This window comes from Diplotaxodon limnothrissa, linkage group LG4 (genome assembly GCF_057381915.1).
Source record: "Diplotaxodon limnothrissa isolate DT_005_m linkage group LG4, D_limnothrissa_male_GT1.1, whole genome shotgun sequence".
NCBI lineage: Eukaryota > Metazoa > Chordata > Actinopteri > Cichliformes > Cichlidae > Diplotaxodon > Diplotaxodon limnothrissa.
Genome location: NC_140599.1, coordinates 29,822,346 through 29,845,443, shown reverse-complemented (window position 1 = coordinate 29,845,443; position 23,098 = coordinate 29,822,346). Strand labels below are relative to the sequence as shown.

At 39.4% G+C, this 23,098-nt stretch overlaps 2 protein-coding genes across 2 annotated transcripts; one reads left to right on the top strand and one right to left on the bottom strand.

Annotated features, from left to right (window-relative positions):
• Nucleotides 1-2,810: 2,810 nt before the first annotated feature.
• mylpfa (myosin light chain, phosphorylatable, fast skeletal muscle a) lies at nt 2,811-6,351 on the top strand. Its single transcript, XM_085351826.1, has 7 exons — nt 2,811-2,893; nt 3,497-3,595; nt 4,613-4,688; nt 4,784-4,888; nt 5,060-5,138; nt 5,231-5,279; nt 5,695-6,351. The coding sequence occupies exons 1-7, from the start codon at nt 2,891-2,893 to the stop codon at nt 5,794-5,796; spliced, it is 513 nt and encodes a 170-aa protein (XP_085207952.1). The 5' UTR covers nt 2,811-2,890; the 3' UTR covers nt 5,797-6,351.
• Nucleotides 6,352-7,024: 673 nt separating this feature from the next.
• tbc1d10b (TBC1 domain family, member 10b) lies at nt 7,025-18,300 on the bottom strand. Its single transcript, XM_085351824.1, has 10 exons — nt 17,849-18,300; nt 16,014-16,929; nt 15,198-15,297; nt 14,814-14,921; nt 14,193-14,299; nt 13,389-13,503; nt 12,054-12,119; nt 11,780-11,969; nt 10,784-10,938; nt 7,025-10,634 (listed from the first exon to the last, which is right to left on the bottom strand). Exons 2-10 carry the CDS (start codon nt 16,913-16,915, stop codon nt 9,705-9,707), a joined length of 2,673 nt encoding a protein of 890 aa, XP_085207950.1. The 5' UTR covers nt 16,916-16,929; nt 17,849-18,300; the 3' UTR covers nt 7,025-9,704.
• Between the last annotated feature and the right edge of the window lie 4,798 nt (nt 18,301-23,098).

The window sequence follows — 23,098 nt, the reverse complement described above, 5'->3', positions numbered from 1 at the left end:
CACCTGCAATGTACACACACATCTGTATGAAAGCATTCCCTCGCCACAGCGGCGATTAAACACATTGTGCAGACGGTGAAGTCAGTAAACTGCAGCAGTTGACACATCTGTGAAAAGTTTGAGATGTTACAGCTCGTTTGCATATTTCTTAAGAAGTGCTTGACACTCGTGTCCAACTAGAAGGGCCAGTTTGAAGAAAATGATTATTGTGGGAGCAGATTATGGAGCCGCTTTTAAAGCTAAAACACAGAGTTTCAGTGTAGTTTAATATGGCGCTGCACGTGTTGGCACTGTCACCTCACAGTAAAAAGGTTCCTGGTTTGAATCATTGTTTCTGCGTGGAGTTGCCTGCTTCAGTTTCCTCCCACAGTGCATTTCGTCTCATGTATGAGCGATAAATGAAGTGTACAGAAAAAAATATATACAGGCAAATCTTATCTTATCCACTTCTTCCTCTTAAAAGTAAAAACTGACACCATGTGGTGTGATACATATAACTCCTGCAACGAGATGTTGATGGTCTAGTGAAACAGAGGTCAAAGGTCAACAAGAATACAAAGTAAGTACTGAGACTCAGACCCTGGAATTCCTGCACGTCCAGTGAAAACAAACACCAGCCTAATTCAGATTACTGAGGGACTGGAAACCAGTGAAAAGCAGAGATGTGACTCATCGGTGGCTGGTGGGGAGATAAGTGGAAACACAAACAGTCTCAACCACAGAACAAAAATAAATGTGCCTGATTAATGAAATGAAAACAGATTATCTCTGAAGTAGATTTGGATATAAAACCTGAAAGAGCAAATGAAGGAAAGCATTTTGCTATTTGGGGGGGGGGGTGGCGGCACGTCGACAGACTGTTAGGTTTATTTAGCTATTTTGGTCGCACTCAGCTGTCCCTTTTATGCTCTTCTGGGAATGTCTGCTGCCATCACCCTGCCAAGTAATCCCTTTATATTTAAGGGGGTGGGAGCCTGAGGGGTAGACGGTGTGAGAGGGGGCCAAACAGGTGGGAAAGTGTTCATGACTGTAACCAATCAGAAAACACACACCTCTGTAGTGATGAGAAGGCAGAGCCTCAGACAGAGATTAATGGTGCTTTCAATTGTCTGGCATGTTGTCGTACATTTAAGGCTCGCAACACCCCTTCAGAAACAACAAACACACAAAAAATGAGAAAAAAACGACTTACACAAAAGAGCAACTCACACTACACATTGCAAATTAATTGCCATTCTGCTTGTAAAAGGTAGTATTGTAGTTTTCAGGCCTCAAAATTAATCTTATATATGAAGCGACTATCTGCTTCCACAATCAAAATTGTATTTAACTAAGGGACAACATATAAATGTACATGTTTAAAAATTAAATTACTGGTGTGCAAACCTTTTGGCTTATGACTATGATGTCTTTGTTTAGTCCAATAAAAAAACTAAGTTAAATATTGAAAGTTAAGTGAAGTTAAATTATCCCTGCCAGGTATTAAGTATCTAATTAAGCCACACATTATGTAATATCTCATTTTTCTCTAGGATTAAACTTTTATTAATAATTTAAGGACATTTTCTTAAAATTACTTTCCGAATGCAGGAAGTATTCGTACATTGCTCTTTTGCTACTAAATAAATGTTTCAGGCATTTCATGTATCACCCCCTGTATATCTGTGACCTACAATAGCAGAAATTGTTTAATTATTTCAATTACATTATTAATTATTATAAACATAACAATTATGTTGTTTTTATTATTTTTCATTTGTTCATGTTTCATTGTTGTGGCACTAATCTGCATTCCTAACACGTTTACATTGTTTGCACTAACATTTTAATTATTAAACAATAAGACTGTTGGATAAATAATTTGTTTAAGCTCTTTGTTTACACCTTATCCTTATTAATTTAATTCAGTTTTGGCAATGTTCCTTTTCACCATGATGGAATAGGTTTGAAAAGACTGAAAAAGAAAGAGGAAATAAATACATAAAGCTCTTTTTACAAAACAGACCAGTTTGCATTAATGCATCCAGAAAGGACGGGGGTAAAATACAAATAGAAATTCTATATAACTAAGTCTGTAAGCATGAATATCCTCAGACACGCTCCCTTTTCTACAGCATGATTCTAAAGTATTTCAGTGTAAGGATTAAGTAAAAAAAATATTGCTTATATATCTTGCTGTTGCTCGTTTTATTAATGGCTGCATGTTTTTATGTAGTACTACGTATTTGATCCTGCTAAGCAGCTCCTGTCATCATAACTTCCATGGGAAAATCCCAGATTTGACATCAGCATCGTCACTTTGTCACGGCTTAAAAAAAGAAAGCAGCGCTGTGCACATTCAGGGTAAGAGCTGCATCAGTTGCTGAGCATATAGAATGCCTGTCAAACTGTAATATCGCAAATGGACAAACCAAAAATAAAGTCAGAGTGGCCTCTGTGCCTTTCTGCAGACGGATGGAGGTGGACAGAAGGAGGGGACGAGAGGCAGTGTCCAGTGGTCCAACAAGTATATATGTCCTGAATGTCCTTATTAGTCCACGTGGGACTGCAAACCTGCAACATGGTCCCTCAGCTATCAAGTTTACTTAATTCCAAGACTCCCGGGTCTATTTTTGATCTCCTGTAAGGTGATACGCTGCCCCGCCATTCTGTCTCCTTCACTTTTGCCATCACTTCATCCTTGGCCATCCTCTCTCTCTCTTTCTCTCTATTTCACATACACACACACACCCTCTCGCTCTCTCTCTTTTTATTCCCATCCAAACTTGAAGCTGCGGCTAAAGTTAGATTGGCTGGTGGATGAGTATATAAGCCCCCGGGAATAAACGTATAACGCGGCTTCACACACGGTGTCTTCCCTTTCTTGATCACCCAAACCTCAGCTCTCAAGATGGTGAGTACCAGGCTTCCCACATCTCTGCACAGTGATGGTGGAAATATCTACAGGAGAGTTTGAACCAACCCCATGGATTACAATTTATTTTTTTTTGGTCTAATTTTGAAATAGAAATTCCAGAATAGAAGTGTGGATTTTGGAGAACTGGATTTTTGATGATGCAGCTGTAAAGAGGCTTGGATTCTAATGAATTGTTGCTATTAGTTGATACAAGTTTTTAGATACATTGCAAGCCAAATTGATTAGTTCGGTAAAGCTAAATTGAGGAAAAAGTATCAAGTTTATAAAATTTCACACAAGCATAACTTGTGTTAAAATCCTGTTTTTTTTAACAAGCCTGAGTGATGACCTGAACTTGAACCTGAAGTGTAATCTGGATGAGCATTGATTTCCAATCAGACAAGTTTAGAGATGCTATGCAAAATTGATTATTTTTATGATTTTAGTATAATTTATAAATCTTATATAGCTTAGAAAGGTTAATATTATTAAACATCCTATTGACATAGATTGATAAAAGTAAGGGTTACCGAATCTTGTTCCGCACTCATCAGCATCCCATATTCATTTGAAGATGATGTGCTTGTCTCTGTCCTCCAGGCACCAAAGAAGGCCAAGAGGAGGCAGGCAGCAGGAGACGGCGGCTCCTCCAATGTGTTCTCCATGTTTGAGCAGAGCCAGATTCAGGAGTACAAAGAGGTGAGGTCGTCTTCATCCCTACTCCATAAGCATCCCTGATGGCTGAACGCCCTGGAAGCGTTTGACAGTTTCCGATTAGTTGTCAAAGATATTTAAATAGCCTCAGAATCTGAATCTGTGCAGAATTTGAGTTTGGTTTAGCAACTCTAAGGATCTGTTTTCACAGCGGTTGCTTTTTTGCATGCTTCCACTTCTCCCCTGACAGTTTAATAATCATAGGAATGTCGTTAGGAGCAGCGCTGAAATTTCGACACCATCTGAACCTCTGACTCCCCCCGTCCTAGCTACTGTCAGCTGTCACAGCTGGGTAAAGTCTGGGATGCCAAAGAGATTAAACTAACCCCTGTTATGATGCAGAAAAGAAAAACAAAGGGGTTAGACTCACTTTTGGGCATGACATATTTTTAAAGGTTTATTTTTCAGATGCCACTGAACATTTGATAAGATTAGAAAGAAAAGACAAAGAGCAAAAGGAAAAAGTGTAAAAAATAAAGATTAAAGGTTGTGTGTCAGAGTTCATTAAGGTCAGGGAGACTTGATTTGAGAAGAGCACGCCGACACGACTCTAGATAACGATGGTGTCCGGGTTTTCAGTGTGTTGCCAAGTGATGTGAGCTCCAAATAGACCATATTTATCCCCTGATAAGTGATACAGGCTTCTTAAGTGCCACACAGGGAACACATGTAATAATGATTAGGATGATCTTAGCACATTGCATAGATGGAAAGCTAGCAGGCAGCAGGATGTATTTGTAACTATCAGTACAAATGTGTGTGTGTGAGAGAGAGAGTAAGGAAAAGGAGAGCAAGGGGAGAAGGTGGAAAGAAAGGTCAGTGAGTGAAGTTCAAGTCCAAGTCCAAGGGGTTATCTTAAGTTTACCAGCTGCCACTTTAATGAACAAACTATTGACAGAGGAGTTCGTAAATGCCTAAAGAGGTCTGATCCCGCCCAACCACACAGACCGCATCAGCCCCAAGTGTTTCCTTCCAATACTAAACCCAAGCGTTTCTTTCCAGGCTTTCACAATCATTGACCAGAACAGAGATGGTATCATCAGCAAAGATGACCTGAGGGACGTGCTGGCCTCAATGGGTGAGTCCAAATGGAAGCAATTCACACCCCAGAAAGCATGTGCGAATTCACTTCACGCTCTCTCTCATCTTTATTTTAATTTCTGTGCTCTTCAGGCCAGCTGAACGTGAAGAATGAGGAGCTGGAGGCCATGATCAAAGAGGCCAGCGGCCCAATCAACTTCACCGTCTTCCTCACCATGTTCGGAGAGAAGCTGAAGGGTGGGAATCCCATTTTCACCAAATGACTTATATTACACTGGCGCTAAAGTTCCCTGATTTCCTTTTAAGTGCTTTCAGATAAAGGGGTGCCAACACATGATGCACAGTTATGTGCTAATGCTAGCATATTTTCCCGCTAACACTGTGTAACCGACCCCCTGTCCTCACCAGGTGCTGATCCCGAAGACGTTATTCTTAGCGCCTTTAAAGTCCTGGACCCCGAGGCTTCTGGAAGCATCAAGAAGGAATTGTGAGGACTTTTAAAACAATCTCTTTTATCCTCTATGTTGATCCAAGTGGAAAGAATTCAGATTAAAATCTTTTTTTTTTAACCTATTCCAGCCTTGAGGAGCTCTTGACCACTCAGTGCGACAGGTTCACCGCCGAGGAGGTAAAATCAGTAATTCCACATTTTGGCACAATGGCCCTTTGATGTTGTTACTGTATACTGTTACTCAGCCTATCTTTAAGAAATAAAATTAATTAACATTGAAGAAATTATTTAATAATTTAACAGAAGTAAGTTAAAAAGTTCTATTTTTTTTTATCTAGATTGGGATGTGGTAGTGCCCTTATTTCTTTGGATATTTGGGATGGGTCTTCCCTTTACTGACAAAAATGTACACCCAAGTCTATTTATAGACGATTTTTGTAGTCTTTAAAACAAATCCTTTCTGTTCCTTTAAACATATAATTTATTATTGTTCTTCAGTGAGAGATTATTTTACTGATGGACCAAATATTTAATTATGGACCATGCTACTTTCTCAATGTGGTGAATTTCCAACTTTGCTTTTCTCCCTCAGATTAAGAACATGTGGGCCGCCTTCCCCCCTGATGTTGCTGGCAACGTAGACTACAAGAACATCTGCTATGTCATCACACACGGAGAGGAGAAGGAGGAGTAAAGAAAAAGCTAGAAGACAAGAAAGACAACAATCCCTTTGCTATTCTGCCTTCCCTGTCCTTTTCTTTCCTCCTTTCTTCCCACTCACCTTCTGTGTAAGCCCAGGTGCACAGCCGCTCATGTTTAAACCAAAGACTTGTCACACTGACACATGAGATGACTGACGCCCGAGGGATGTCTATGTTTGCTTATGGGGAATAAGGATGATTATTAATAATAAAAATGATCCTGTAACATCATTTCCAACTTTTCTTTCCGTGCAAACAGCTTCTGTCGTCTCACCTCTTCGTCTCTGTGTGGCCGGTCACTAGCCTCAAAGGTGCTTTAGCGTGAATGAATCGCATCCCCTCTGCTTCCCTCGGTATCTGAGAGGAACACATTATTTGGAGGGACACACCAAGCATGAGGACTTCATTCCAAATTTTGAAGATGTCCTTCTGAGTAGAGGAGGTGGGGACAGAGAATTTGCAGGTTAGATTAGGAAAAAGTTACCTCATTAAAGTGATGGAAACTTAATTTATTTGAAAAGTTTAAAAAAAAAAAAAAAGAAAGAAAAGGTTGAAGGAGAGGAGAGAAAGGGCCGAAAGAAAACATTCAATTCTTCGATTCCTTTCCCTCCCCTCCTTCTAGCAACTAACAAATCACCCTTTTTTTTTTTCCATAAGCTGACTTGAATCCAGTGACTGGACTCTTCCTCACCTTTCCTGTAATGAATAAAAGGGAAAAAAACTGAATAAAATCTCTTTTCTTTTGTACAATAGTGAGTCTGTTCAGTGGCTTTGTGGGGCAGGGTTTGAGCAGCAAAAGTCACCCATCTGGTAACATCTGGTGGAGCTTCGTCCTGCCAAATATGGCTGAAACAATTATAAATAAAAACAGACGAGGACGACTCTTAATTTCAAAATTGAATGCTGGTTATTTAAATCCAGCCTAGATTTTTAATCTTTCCAAACATGTAAGCCACACACCAAAAAAGAAAAACATTACCCAAGTGATTTAATATATTATGGTTTATTACTCATCACAAATGTCATTATCATCATTAATTATAAATACAACAGTTGCAGATCTGAAGGAATGAATTCAATTAGCTATGATTTTATTTCACTTTCGCCAGAGAAGAGAGTGACATGTAAACTTAAAGACACTAAAGACGTAACGGCATAGGAAAGAAAAAAAAAAAACCCACACAGCTGAGACATTTTCCTTTTTTGAAATGTTTGCATCAGTTGAGTTATTCCCAATGAAATGTACTTAAGAATTACAGCTTCAGGGTCAATGGAGAAATGCACAAAGGACTTGATACAAATAGGCTTTGTCACTATTGCAGAGCAGAGCAAAGAGCAGCTAGTGTCAGATTCATTTGATCATCACGTCACCTCCAGCTCCCTGAACAAAGACAAACGACACCATCATCCAGATGTGAGCTGCGAGGACATATTGCTCATAAATACCATAATCCGCGGGCCTGAAAGTGTTAAAGGAAAAAAAAAAAAAAAAAAAAAAAAAAAAACATGTGGTGAAGCACAAAATCCTTTCCCCCACCCCCTGACGGCACCACTCAGATCAGCACGAGGTAAAATCAGTGCTGCTGTCACCACATAGACACACGCCAACAGTCATGATGAAGCAAAGTTTGCATAGATGTGTTCAGATTATCCACACTAAACACTACACTTAATCTGTGCCTATAATGCGCTGCCGTCGAAACAGAAGAGGGAAAGAGTGTGTGTGTGTGATATTCATATTCATATATAAATGACAGCCCTGTGAAGACCTGAAACAAGTGGGAAAACGATGAATATGGAGGACATGTTGGCTACAAGTACACGAAAGTCCCTCTAATCATCAACTACCAAACAGTACAGCTAAAGAGCATCAATGTTTGTTTTTCTTGCCATCAAATGGTTTACACTAACTACCTGGCACTATTCATCATATACTGACAGGGTTCAGCGCCACTTAATGTATGCATAAATATGTTACAGTACAGAACATTGAGTGTAAATACATTAGGGAGTTAGTCCATAAGTCATTATGAATGTTACAACACAACTTGGTGAGACAGAAGTACTTAAGATGTTCAATTAAAAACCACTTTTTAGTATATGACACAGTACAAAGACCTTCAGTTCCTAAATATTCTGCCAAAGTCAATCGTTCTAAAGGTTGTTCTCTCAATCTAAGGCTCATTTTCCCCCCACACTCAAGTCTGTTAATACTGCACTTCAGTAAACTGGAGACTCGTGAACCTAAGCTGACCAAACCAACAGTGAAAGTAAACCAAAAGACATGCATTGAGTTTGCTGAAGCTGAAGACTTAATGTGCAAAAAGAAAACAAAAAAGAAAACAAGAAATGAAATAAAAATAAAAGACTTTGAACAGTTCCTCTGCAACTACGCTGTGTAGTCAGCCTCTATTCCAGTCAACCAGGTGTCTCTCACTTAGATAGAAAAATACTCAGATCCAAAATAATAATAATAATTCATAATATACTATATTTGATTAAATTAACCACTTTTTACATAAATACATCAGAGCCCAAAAGGTCAAAGATCAGAGGTTAATGCTACATTGGCACACCTGGCACCTCCAGTCAAGTGGCTTCCTATAGGTCCACAAGGCTGAAACCAGCCTGCTGAGACGCTTGTTCTCCATGTCACCGCACTAAAGGAGTGGTCACCTTCAGTGGTGCTTTGTGACAAAATGACAAGTGCAAAAAAACCCAAATCAAACAAACAAAAAAACAAGAAAAATTCTTCATTCTCTTACGATAATTGAAATCACATTCTAATGAGTTAAGGACCCCATACCTGTGCACACTATTTTGTTCAATGAAACTGAAATAATACTAAACTCACAGAAGGATATTTGGTCTGCAGGAGTTGTGCACAGATACTGCTTGCATGTTAGCACACAAGCAATTTACTGATAATGTTGTACCTCCTTTTTTTAACCTTTGAAAAAAACAACAAAAAAACCCCCTAAAACCTGAAATAAAAACATTACCTGCTTATCCAAAACACACACAAAAAAAAAAAAGAGTGACCCATTAAAACACTGCCGTCACTAACAGACTACAAGGTATGGTTTTTCCTCTACTTCCCCCTCTTTTGTTTTTGTTGTTTTTTTTAATCTAATCTAGTAAAAGTTTGAAAACACAGAAGGGGTTCAATGGTAGTTTGACTTAAAACAAAAAAGGGAGGCCACACAAAGCACATTGACACATTTCACTACACTACTAAGGCACAGACAACATTAAACGTGACAATAAATACATCCTCAACAATACTACTAGCATTTCTGTCTTCAGTGCCTGCGTTTGAGACTTTAAATGATTTATTTCCGTTTTCTCCCCTCCCCCAAATAACCCTTTTCATCAGATGAGACGTGACGGGGCATTTGGAGTGTTAACACGATCCTATGTATCGTAGGTAGACCTTTTATTTACATTTTCTATGGCACCGTAACAACTTCTGCAAGCGTTTGAGATGATTTTCCCCTCACACCACTGCCATCCGTTTAATTAAAATAATTAAAAAAAGAAGAGGAAAAAAAAAGAATTTAAAAAACTAAAACAGAAAGTGACTGCAATCCTTTATATATATAATAATTAAAAAAAAGTTTCACAGTCCATGCTCCAGTTGGGGAAAAAAAGAAAGAAAAAAAGGAAATTTTGTCCCATCTCACAAGAGGCAAAAAGTGCTGTTGAAACCATGATCCAGTTTTCTCCAACATAGTCCTTACACTACTTTAAATCCTTGAAATGATGCATTATATAGGAAGCCATCCCATTTTTATATTAGTCACTGTTTTTGGGGATCTTTTGTTCCCCTGACCTCTTTTTTGTGTTGTTTTGTTTGTTCAGCCTCCCTTTTTTTGTTATCCTGGAATGAGGAGGTGGAAAATTAGGCCGACTCTTTCGCTGCTGCAGCTCCATTTTTGTCCTCTGCATCCCCTCCTCCTCCTCCTTTGTCTTTTTTCTTGCCCCCTTTCTTCTTCTCTTTTTCTAGCTTCTCTTTCTCTTTTTTGAGCCTCTCTTTTTCAGCCTTTTCTTTTTCCTTTTTTTCCTTCTGTTTTTTCTTCTCGTCTTCTTTCTCCTTCTTCTTGTCCTCTTTGCTTTTCTTCTTCTTCTTTCCTTCTTCCTCCACATTTGCGGCATCGGCTGATGGAGGTGCAGTTTCTTTTTTTGAATCTGGTAATGGGGGCAGAGGGGTGTTGTTTGCAGTAGGAGACGGGATAGTGGGAGTAATTTGCTCCGAGACGATCTTAGGAGAGGGGGCCAGAGTAGTGGGGGGTTGTGGTGTGCTTTGCATTGGGGCCGAAGAAGCAGGCTCGCCCTGTGCTGATGTGCTCTCTGAGGCTGGAGCAGGACCATGAGATGAACTAGCCACCTTTGATACTAAGGGGCTCTGCGGTGCTGCCTTATGACCTGCCCCTGGGGGCATAGGTGGTTTCTGGCTGGGCCCTCGGTTCGAGCTCGATGTTACTGCGGGTGGTGACGGAGGTGGAAAGCCCTCAAATCCTGACGGCCCTGAGAAGGAGCCCTTCTTGGCGTGGGAGTGGAAAGGAGCCTTAGATTTGCGGAAGCCAGGGAGTGACAGCAAACTGGAAGAGGCCCTGAGGGGTCCTGGTGGTGGGATCGAGCTTCCTAGGAAAGAGAAGCTTCCACCAGAGCTGATGGAAGCAGCTCTGCGTTTGTACTCAAAGATAGCTCTTGTACCGTGAAGGCGGCGTCCCGGCTGGTGCATAAGTTCCCCTCTGGACTCCCTCCACTTCCTCACCTGAATGTTGCACTCTCTCTCTATGAGTGCCTCAGTCACTGGGAGAGCGACGATCTGGACAACAAAACATCAGACAAAGTAGAGACAGACAGAGGAAGTGAGGATAACAAGATGAGCCACAACAGGATAAAATGACTAATAACTCGTGTCTCTGAGTAAAAACAGAAACAAGCTTTATGTACACGGCCTCCATAAGCACTGACCTCCTGTACCAATATGTCCTCTCTGATAGTGTCGGGTGAGATGTTTCTTAGACGCTCCATGGTCTCATACATGCCCTGAAGTTCCCGAAGTTTATCCACAGAACCAAGCATCTGTTTCAGCAGCACCAGGCCGACACGGAAGACTATCTTCACTCCTACACACAGACACTTAAGTTAGGTTTCTTTCAATCTAGAAAAACTAGATCTAGAAAAAAAAAGCAGTTCTCAAAGTTCTGTTAAAGGGGATAATTATGCATTTTCTTATTTTCACAAGTCATAAACACCGATACAGTTGAGGACACAGACATTTTCTATTCTTGGTTGCGTACGATGTAAATGAGGGCTGATATTCCTAATATGGTCATCTCAGGCACACCGCTCTGGCTGCGACCACAGAAGAGGGCGGGGCATCTGTGGTTGCAGCCACACCGCCACGTTTCGAGCATTTTTGAATAGAGCAGCTTTAAAGGGAGGAGAAAGGGGAGCTACAATAGCTTGAAGAGGATGAACACTATGACTGCAAAAGCCCCAGCGCCAGATAAACGTGGGTTACTTTGAATGGTGGATCATGAAAAACTACTACAGCAGAATCCAATAGCGAAAATACAGAGATGGAAAAAACACCCTTTTTCTCTTTTTCCACAGGATTAAAATAAAAATTATTTAACAAAAAAACAAAACAGTAAAATGCTGCATTCTTACAGCTCCTGCATTTAATCAAATCAGGTTGCTGGTCGTAAAGTACCTGCTATTTACATTTTAAATTTAATTTGATGCATTTGGGTTTTATTTTTTTGCCGTTTTATTTTATTCTATTGTTCTTAACTTATTTAATATTTTAAAGCGCTTTATAAATAAAATCGGATTGGATATTTAAGGTCAGACTGTTTCATGCACATTTGCAAGTAATTTCTAAACAGAGGTACATGGATCAAATTCACTAAACAGACAAAAGCGCTGCCAACTGGCTATGAAACCTGTAGATATTAACGGTACCTTCACAGAAGAACATGTCCCATACACGCAGGACACAGGACCATGGTAAAGTGCGTGAGAAGATACACATGAACCACTCCGTCATGTAGAGAATGGGATCAATCTTGAACTTCTTAAGATGACGATACGCCATTGGACACGTGCGACGCAGCACAGAGAAAAAGATTTCGCCATCAAGTTGAATCGCTTCCTAAAGGAAAAAAATAAATAAAACAAAATTATTAAAACTGAGATAACTGTGTAACAGACTAGCAATACATGTTTATTCACTCACCAGCCCTGCACTGTAGTAGCCAGGAAGATATTTCTCACATATTTGGACGAGGCACCAAAACGCTTGCTGTGAAAGAGAAAGAAAAGTTAAAGGCTTGCACAGCAAACAATAAATTGTAGATTGAAAAACAAATATATTCTGACTTATTATAGTGTGGGAGAGGACTATGTGGACACTACACTACAAGTAGATTGCAAAATACTAAGAAACAATATAAAAAGTAGAACTTCTCATCAGTGTTGTAACCACAATTGAGTATAATCCGAGTGCGTTTAAAGCAGATATGTGCATTATTATGCCCTCTGCTGCTACATGTGTTTGCTAAGCAAGTGTGTTTAATATTAAAGCATTAACCACTAAAACAAAGAGCAAAACTCGACTGAACAACATCAATCATTTCCTGAATACATCTTTTTATGTCAAACAAACAAACAAACAAACAAAAATCAGCTTGCCCAGCTTTAAATAGATGTTGGTTTCATAAGAAAGCATTATCTGAAAAAGAATCTACAAGTCTAATTGTGACAAAGAGATAAAGGTGCAGTTTGCTATGAGGTACTGACGTGAGAAAACAAGCCTTACATAACACAGTTCGCGCTCACCTGTTTATTTAAAGAAATGAGCAAACTTAGATTTCACACTGCGACAGTAACATTTAAGCAGGCGTGGTCACAATACTGTAAAAACATCAGCCCACGCTGTTTCCATCGCGGACAGAAGTGAGGTCACAGAAAGAAATGATGTCACCTTGTAATATGGGTTAGGGGCGGTGCAATAAGCATTTTAGGCTTCTTCGGTCTCCTATTTTTAATTAAGAAGACTTTCCAGTGAAATAGCAACCAAATAAAGTCACGTTTCAGATGCGTTTTGTTTTCTCGCTCTGCCTACTCTCTTTTGTCACGCGCCCTCTCTTTATTAACGTGTCAGCAGAGGAGGGATAAATAGAAAGACCAAGGCTAAAACAAAACATCCCTGATTTCTAAGAAAGTCTGACCACACACATAGCTAAAGGTTGTAAGATTAACTCATCATCCAATGCGTCAATTCATCCAGTTTCCTTTTTTTCTCTTATGTGAAAACAAACGCTGCACACCGGATTTAAAACACTGCTTCAAATGATACATGTTTAGATATGGAGGACAAAAGTAAACTGGACGGTATTTAACGTACCTGCATTTATTTTAGTTCTTTTGTAGTAAAAACAGACTTTCACCACAAGTCATTGTTCATATATTTATGAGACTTTCTCAAGAAATCACGCTTCTGAAGTCATCATTGTGAAACTAACACTCAAAACCTAATGAGAAACAGTACCCTAACCATTCCACCCCTCACCTCTGCAGGCATGTGCATGAGCAGTACTGCAGCCACCGGCGCTTGGGCCTGGCAGTAACCCTCATCGGGCCGGTAGATGGTGTAGGCCTTGAGGATTCGGTACAGATCCTGTTGCCTGCAAGAACAAGCATGACAATTATTCAGTGGCTTACGAGGGGAACTTGGGTGTTACCTCCAGTTCATGAGCTATTCAAAAAAAAAAATTACATAAATAATAATAAATAATTTCTTTCAATAAACTTGAAAGAAAATGAAAGAATATTAATTATTCTATACAAGGATTACTTCAAACATCTTTTTAAAGTACACATTTGTTTTGTTCATTGGCTTTGTTTTGTCACGTTACCCTTTTTTTTTTCATTTCATCTTTGAATGTCTGATATCACTATTACTGCTATCTTTGATTCTGCCTTTAATCGAATCCAATTTGTTTTATTGTGGAAGCCAATTTTCCCTAAAAAACAATAACAAAAGTTTTTGATAAAGCCTCAAAAAAAAAAAAAAAAAAAAAAAAAAATTATGTTTTATTGCTGATTGCAGACCCACAGCCAGCAGCTTTTATTAGTCCTTTTTCAATGAGCTATTGTGATTCTGTGTTTTATTCAGGATATTATTATATGGCACAGCCTTAATGTTTACCGACAGATATAGTAACATCCTACTGTGACCCTGCCCTGATACGCAGCTACAAAGATCAAATCATTTCCAAGTAGTGCAGAGTGCATGGTGTTCCTTTTTTAATCAATCCTGCATGCCATGTTTCCTCTGGTATAAAATAGACTGTGTTTGTGTTTATTGTTTTACCCATGGCCACCGCGAGCAGCAAACATCTCATGAAAGGGGAACTGCCTGTGGAGATCCTTCTCTATAATGTCCAACCATTTAGCCTCTCCCTGCTCTCTCTCCAGCTCCTGTAGCGAAAGAGAAAACAAACAAACAAACAAAAAAGTTATCAATAAATTCTCTGGAAATTATTTTTTAGCCATAAAAGTGGATTATACAGGACGTTTAATTATTAACTAAAAATAAAAAAGCTGGCAAAGAAATTCTTTCATAGATAAGAGGAACAATAAGTTAGTAAATGGCTGGACACCGCCTAGTCAAGGCCAGACCCTCTCAGAGGGGCAGGGCATCAACAGGCAGGATTACTGGTCCTGATAAGAGGCTTATTGCTCACTAGGCCTGCGCCTGCGCCCCTTTAGCACTCCTGGAGCTGCAAGTGGCCTTCTCAGCCCCACTACAAGCCACTTAGTCAATACTAAAGATATCTCCCAAAATGTTTTCAAACCAGCTGCAATTGTCTTAAATTGAAAGAGAATTAAGTTGAATAACAGAGATCAAATAATTTGTATTTATTCCACTTTCTACATTGAATAAATGAAAACTAGTTCATTAGTGCTAAAAATGACATGACAACTATGATACCTCAAATTTCCCAGGGTTGTCTCTTAGAAGCTCCTCACTGTTGGACAGCAGCTGCCAGGCTCTTGCTCTGAGAGAGGATGGAATCCCCTTCCTACAGCGCAGCTTCACCTGTAAGGCAGACATTTAGGCCATCGGCTCTGACATAATGTTTACCCATCATTAATTCATACTATATGTTCTTTTTTTGGGGGGGGGGGGGGGGGGGGTTCTGTGTGTGTGATTCTAGTTTTTACTGGCAGCAGTGACGTTATAAATAATGATTTTCAACTTGAATGTTTCATTAATAAAGATCAGATGTGCGACTTGATTGTTCTGTTATTTAATTTTTTAGCAGTTCTGTTCTCACTTTTACCATCACATACTGAAAGGCTGCTGTGTGTGTACCTTCTGGAAGCGATGTTTGACCCACTTATCCCAGTGGCAGAACATGTCAATCCATTTCATCTCCCGCTGTCGTGCAACTTCAATTCGAACTTCCTTTTCACTGCAATAGTGAGTAATATAAAATGACTTTATGCTGACAGAATGAGGAAGTTCTTTGTTCTTTTGATACCACTAAAAACTACACTTTGAGCACTTGAATCTAACGACACGAATGGCTTGCCTCAATTTGCAGAACATTTTGCTAACTCACAGAAAATCACGAACAATGGCAGGAATTGACTGGCACTGACACCCAGGGCAAATCAATAAGACTTTAATTATTCAACAGAGGAAGAGCAATTAGCTTGCCAGAAAAGTAAAAGCAAATCTGACAAAAAAAGGGGAGGAAGAGAGCAGATGGGTGCGATGGGAAATACAACACAGACAGAGTCAGTACATAATGAGTCACAAAAGCGCTCTCAGCACTATCTGAGTCAGACCAAGGGGAGATAAAGGACAGACAGATATGTTTAGAGTAGCATAGAAGAAGAGGAAGGCAGGAAAGGGAGGCTGGGATGGATCTCTGTGAGTCAGATGGTGTAAAGTGGCCATAGGAAAACAGTCAAGCAAGAGTTACACTTTTCTGAGTAAACCAATTCTGTGGTCATGATTTAATAGTGTCTCATATTACAAATAGTGATCCACCTGCAGTGAAGCTAAGCATGAAAAAGCAGATTTTTGCTATGCTTTGTTTAAAATATTAATATTACACAGCGGCACAGCACATGCTTTTGTACAGTAGCTGGGAGTGTGTGTGACTGGTTAATGTGTACTTACCCCCCTTCACTGTACTGATTCCCACCTAGGAAGCCATACTTGTCAGTGCGTCTGACAGTTAGGCCATTAATCTCTGAATCTGACCCCACGGAGCTGCCATCTTCTCCCAGTCCAGACAGAGACTCCAAAGTTCCAGACATCAGACTGGCTGACTCAAGGTAACTGAGGGTGTCTGGTGCCGGCCGGGGTTTGGGTAGAGCGAAGGACAACGGTGGCTCTTGGATCAGGGGGAGTGGTGGGCTGTGGGGTTCAGCTCTGGTAGGAGTAGCAGGCAGTTCTCCCATCCTGGCTTCATTGGGAGTACCAGGCTTTGGGTACAAAGGTGGAGGCTCGTTTGGAGCATTTTGTGCTTCTTGGAGCGGCTGAGGTTTTTCTCCTTCAGCTGCTGCTGCTGATGATGATGATAAGACTGGAGGAGCAGGTGCGGGATTGGGACCTGCAGTCGTCTGGGGTTGTCCCACTTTAAGTTGAGCTTCTTCTACAACAGGATTTGGGTTACAGGTGACTTGCAGGTTAGGGTATAGGTTAGGACCAGGATTTAGATCAGGAGAGGGGGACGCCTGTGCCACTTCGCTTGGAGCTGGTGGCTTTCCTGCTGATTCTTCATTCCCTGGAGCAGGCTCCTGTACCGATGATAGAAGGGAAGCCTCAGCTGTGAGGTCGGGAGGATTTGAGGATCGGCGGGGAATCAAGGGGGACCCCCCTGCCAGTACTGCAGAAGTTTTTCCACTCAAAGCTTTGTCATTAAAAAGGGAAGACTTGGGTATGGACACCTCCCTGGGAGACTCTGTAGCAGTGCTGTTAGGTGGAGGAAGCCCTGGTGATGACGGAGGGATAGATGGAGCTGCATGAGGATCACCCAAAGCAGGTGGGGATGGGGATAAGGTGGAAAGCTCAGCCATGGTTCCACTCTCTCCTTTAGAAAAAGAAAAGAAAGACAAGCAGTTGAATTTTAATTGTAATAATATTAAACTCACAGCTACACAAATAATGCTTCTACAGAGGGATAAAGACACAAATCTTAACAGCAACGGGTCAATAATAAAATAAAACATGGGTGTGAAAGTGTATGAAAACAGACTTCTAACAATTCCTTTGCAACTCTTCTTAAAACAGAAGCAGTTTAAGAATGAGTCAAAATTTTTAATTAATATTATTTTTAAACTAATATAATACATTCACTATAAAAAGATTCACAGCCCATCCCAGATTTCCCTCATAACATCAAGTGTGCTATCAACATAAACCTAACACCAATAGATACACGAAGCTACATTTCCTCTTTTGCCACGAAAGCCTATATTGTACAGTGAAGTGATAGTGGTGTGTCTACATAATTCAGGAACTTCTTATTTGTAGTCACACAAAGGCTCACGGCAAAAAACACACAAAAATGAAAACTCTTAGCAAATACATCAGAAATGTACTTAATCGATGATTAAGCCAGTGTCCCAGAAAATGCAATTTCCTCATTACATGCACGAGTGCACTGGTACTCAACAAAGCGGACGGACAACCATGGTGATCCAGCTTTTTTGCTGATGGAGCAGGTTCATGTTTGTGGTGGCTTCTCCAGACAGCTATGTGTTACGAGCTAGCAGCTAATAACACCACCACAATAGTCACAGTCACTTTGTTGTTATGTCCTCTCAAGAGGCCTTGCTACAAGCGACTCGACTTCCCGATTCAGCGCGCTAAGGCAACATTTTACGAGCAGCTAATAGTTAACACCCACCCTGCCTCCCTGCCAGGCCCCAGCTGAGCAACGTCCACAGGCCTTGTCCACCCCGCTGCCCCCCTATCAACTATAACTTCAACTCCACTCTTCAACTCACCCACACCGGCGTGTCACTGTGATCGGTCCGCCTGGATAGCCAGCCAGGGGGTTCCTGTCGTCTCGTCCCCCCGCCACAGCTCCGGTTCCGTAACCTTATCCAATTAATGAGAACACGAAAAGGCGACACAGGGGCAGGAACCGCTGAACGGGGAGATGAGCTGGGAGAACAAACGTCCCGCAATCCGTGAGCTAGCTAGCTAAGTTAACAGCTAGCTAAGTTAGCTTATTTAACTATTAGCATTAGCCCCGATAGTGTTCTGTTTCTGTTAGCCGTGCTAGCTAGCGGGATGCCTCGGTACCGCGGTTACACATGCGCACTTGTTCGACGCATTCTCACCAAAGTCAAGCGAGTCTGTAAGTGATAATTTTCATTTTGTAATAGGCCGACTTTCTGTGATCAGATGTCCAGGCACAGCCGCAGGGGCTCGGCAGACACGAACAGCCTGTATTTCCTACTGACAGCTACGCGCGCGTTCGCGTCAAAAGACGACAAGCACGCACACGTACAGGAACCTCCCTGCTTACACACTGTCATTGCTTCCATAAAAACTAATTTAGAAATTCGGGATAATATCAATAGATATGTCTAATTTTTTATTGTTGTGAACAATGACGTTTGTTTCTTATATATCTATGTTAAACACCCCCACTGCACTGTTTACTACTTTGGATTGTTATGTTAATGGGAAGTGTTTCACTAATGGCTGAATGGTTCTTTTTGTCAGTGTCACCATCTTCAAACCATACATCACTACCGCCTTGTAAATCTTTTCTTTCACTCTTGTTGCTATCCTTTTGTGAAAAATCACCCCTGGTGCTTGTCTCCACCTGCTTCAACTCACCTGGCCTGCAATTTCCTTCCATGTTTACTATTACACCTGTCTCGGTCTCATTCACACACATTTTCTGCTATGCTTCTATTGAGTTTATGTTTCATATATCTTTTATTAGAAGCAAGTATCACAATTGTTACAGGTTAGTAGGATATATGCCCCCTTTCTGCTTCTATTGAGTTTAATTCAGCATATCTTCACCTTTCCAGGTTTTCTTCCACCTTTTACCTACTTTCATTGTCATCATAGTTCATAGAGACTCCTGCCTGACCTCATCTGTCATTCTGTCCAACACCAATGCAAACAAGAAAGAGCTCAGAGCTAATATCCGATGTAGTCCCACCCACACAGAGCAAGGCGTTCTGACCTTCTCTACTCTTCATCAGCAGTCTCAAAACAAACATCTCATCTGCAGTGCTCTTTCTTGGCATGAAATCATACTGCTGTTCGCTGATCATCACCTCTGTCCTCAACCTAGCTTCAACAACTCTTTCCTATATCTTCATGGTATGGCTCATCACTTTTGTCCCTCTGTAATTATTCCAGGTCTGCACATCATCCTTGTTTTCTTTTTTTTAATAATTAAAGTTTTTTATTATTATTATTTTGAACAATTAAGAAAACCATAACATAACAACCCAAAACAACAAAAAAACACACTCAGCGAAGAAAAATAAATAAATATATAAAATAAATAAATAAATAAATAAATAGATAAACTGTTGCACACACAGTTAAGTCTTAATTCATACTGTATCTCACATTGTCTTCATGTTGTAGGCCCATATAAACCAAAAAACTGTCCCATTGTTCTGTTAGAGTCTCTGTCTTACTGCTCAGTCTTCCCAGCATTTTCTCACATGCGGCATTTTCAGTCATTTTCTCCTTCCACTTTTTTAGGGTTGGAGTCCGAGGGTCTTTCCAAAGTGTTAAAATGAGACGAACACACGTCACAATCCCAGTGTTTAACACTCTAAATCCTGCTTTGTCTAACTTTGGCACCTCACCTCTGTCCCCCAATAGGCACAGTCTTGGTGATCTATGTAATTTTAAGTTTCACCCAACCCTCCATATATTTTAAAACATTTTCCCATATTGGGGAGACCAGTGGACATTCCCATAAAGCATGTACTAACGTACCTTTTCCTTCTTGGCACTTCCAGCACAGGTCGTCTTTACTGATTCCCATTTTACAAAGTCTCGTTGGTGTATAATAGTACCTATTGAGAATTTTATATTGAATACATTTGCCTCTAGCTTCCCTAATGTAGAACCCATTTTCAGAAACAATTGAATCCCATGTTCCCTCATCGAAGGAACAATCCAGATCTTTTTCCCAAGCCCTTTTAAGACTTTTACATATGTTGTTTTTAACCCAATGACATAAATGATACCATTTTGATGCCTTTGCAGTTAAGGGTGGAAGTACAAAGAAATTCTCTATGACATTTTTCTCCTGAGACAATTTTATTTTATCTTTCAGACAGTCTCTCATTTGTAAATATCGCCAAAAATGGCCGGGTCATTCCAAATTAAACTTTACTGTCAAATCATTGAAGGACATAAACATGTTATCTTCATATAAATCACTTATTAATCTTATGCGTTTTTTGTGCCACTGTGGCCAATAAATTGTTTGTTTACCTATTTTTATTTTTGAGTTGTGCCACAGGGGTGCATATTTTTGAAAGTATGGGGAGAGATTGCAGCTCTTGTGAACCTCTTGCCACATCATTTTTGAAAAAAATAACATCATCTTTGTTTTCTAAAATAAGTACCAATCAGTTAATTCATCAGACATCCTCTCACTCTCCAGGACTGTGTTAAGCAATCTGATTAAAAGCCCACCTCCCTCTCTCCCAGACATCTCCATACCTCCAAATGCATAGATAAACACAGATGTCTTCCGCTGTTCATTTGCTTCATAGCTGTTTTTAGTCATTAGTGTCAGTTTAAATGAAAAACTTGCTGCTATGTTTAGCAACCTAAATGATAAAAAAGTGCAAATAATTTGGACATCAGAAAACAACAGATTTCATCAGTACAATGTATAGTAACTCCCTTTTCCCTGTAATTATAAAACCAAGTAGAATAACAATTGATACAGCTACATTGATAGATAATATATTCACAAATAAAATTGACCATGAAATAGTAGGTGGACTTCTTATAACTGATATAAGCGATCATCTTCCTGTTTTTGCAATTTTCCAAAATTATTTTGGGATTAAAACTAAACAAAAGAATCAAACATTTGATATGATACGACATAGAACAACAAGAGCCATTGCTGCCCTCCAGGTGGACTTAAAGGAACACAATTGGAATGAGGTTTTTGCAAATGAAGATTCAAATAGTGCATATGATGCATTCCTATCAACTGTAATCTCACTATATGAAAAACATTGTCCTTTATTGGAAATCACTAGAAAGCATCACAGATCAAATAAGCCATGGATCACAATCTATATAAGAGATTCATAAAACAGAGGACAAAAGATGCTGAAATAAAGTACAAGTTATACAAAAATAGATTAGTAAATATTATAAGAACAAGTAAGAAAGAATATTACCACAAATTATTGGAGAAAAGTAGAAGTAACACACAAGAAACATGGAGGATATTAAATAATATAATCAAAAAGGGCTCAAAAGATAAGAATTATCCAGACTATTTCAAAAAAAGATAAAGACATTGTGCTTGATAAAACTAAAGACATTGCAAATGAATTTAATGATTTCTTTGTAAATGTTGGCTTTAATTTAGCAAAAGAAATTCCAGAGTCAAGAAATAATAACGACTTAATTATTTAAGTCGTTATTATTTCTTGACTCTGGAATTTCTTTTGTGTCCTCCATGTGTCCTCCATGTTTATTGGTGCTGTAACTCATAGAGAAATAATTAACATTGTGAAGGCATTTAAAAATAAAAAGTCCACTGACTGTTTTGGTATTGACACGATATTAGTTAAAAGTATTATAGAATATATAGTGCAACCTTTCACATACATTTGTAAACTTTCCTTTCGAACTGGTGTGTTTCCCTCACAAATGAAAATAGCAAAAGTTATTCCAATCCATAAAAACGGAGAGCGATGTCAGTTTACCAATTACAGGCCAATATCACTGCTCCCACAGTTCTCAAAAATTTTAGAAAAGTTATTTGTTAATAGACTTGGAGAAGCATAATCTCCTAAGTGATAACCAATATGGCTTTAGAGTGAAAAGGTCCACTTCGATGGCAGTGATGGAACTTGTAGAAGGGATATCTAATGCTATAGATAATAAGGAATATACTGTTGGTGTTTTTATAGACTTAAAAAAGGCGTTTGATACAATTGATCATTCTATATTAATGAATAAACTAGAGAGAGATGGCATAAGAGGGATAGCATACAAGTGGATGAAAAGTTACCTGGATCATAGATCAATATGTCGAAATCAATAATGTAAAATCTAAGCAGTTGAAGGTAACTTGTGGTGTTCCTCAGGGCTCTGTGCTGGGCCCTAAATTATTCATATTATATATAAATGACATATGTAGTGTTTCCAAACTGTTAAAATATTGTTTGCTGATGACACCACTCTGTATTGCTCAGGTAAAAACCTAGAACAGCTTCTGACTACAGCGGAAAAGGAGTTAAATATATTAAAGACACTAGACACATGAAAAATGTATCTAAACTCAGGGTTAATGGAATTGAAATTGAAAGAGTGTACGAAAATAAATTTCTTGGAGTGATAATTGATGATAAGCTGAGTTGGAAGTCTCATATAAACCATGTGAAAACAAAAATGTCAAAAATGAAAAGAGCAAAAATAATAATACTGAAACTCTTGACTGTTTTTCTTTGATGTAGTTACTTATCTAGGGTGGAAAGGTTTTTTTTTGTTTGTTTATTTGTTTGTTTTTGCTTTGCTTTGTTTTTTTCTTTGCTTCGAGCCCTGTGTACAGGAGCTGTATGCAAAAAGATCTTGTGTTAAAAGGGTTGGCGTAATAAGCAAATGCTTCAGCCAATACCTTTTGATTAGCCTTGTCTCGTGCTTTCTTGCTTTGTAGTAGATCTTTGTTCTATTTGAATGCTAATCAATAAAATCAAAAAATCAATCAATCAAAATCAATCAGTTACTGTATTTATTTATACTTTGTAAGGAACTAAAGGGAAGTTTCAAAGAAATAGGTCATATCAAAAGGAGAAGGCCACAAGATTTCCCACATCAAAATAATGATGGGAAGTTAGGTCAATGAAATCAATCTATTATCGTTCTTTTTTTAAAAACTTTGTTGGTGTGTTCAGTTGCGCCACTAGATGGCGCAGTTGCATTTTATTGCGACGAGTTGATTAAGTCTGAGTTTCTAGATGCAGATATCACCATGGCAACGGGAAAATAAAGAGGAGCGTCTCCTTTTTAAT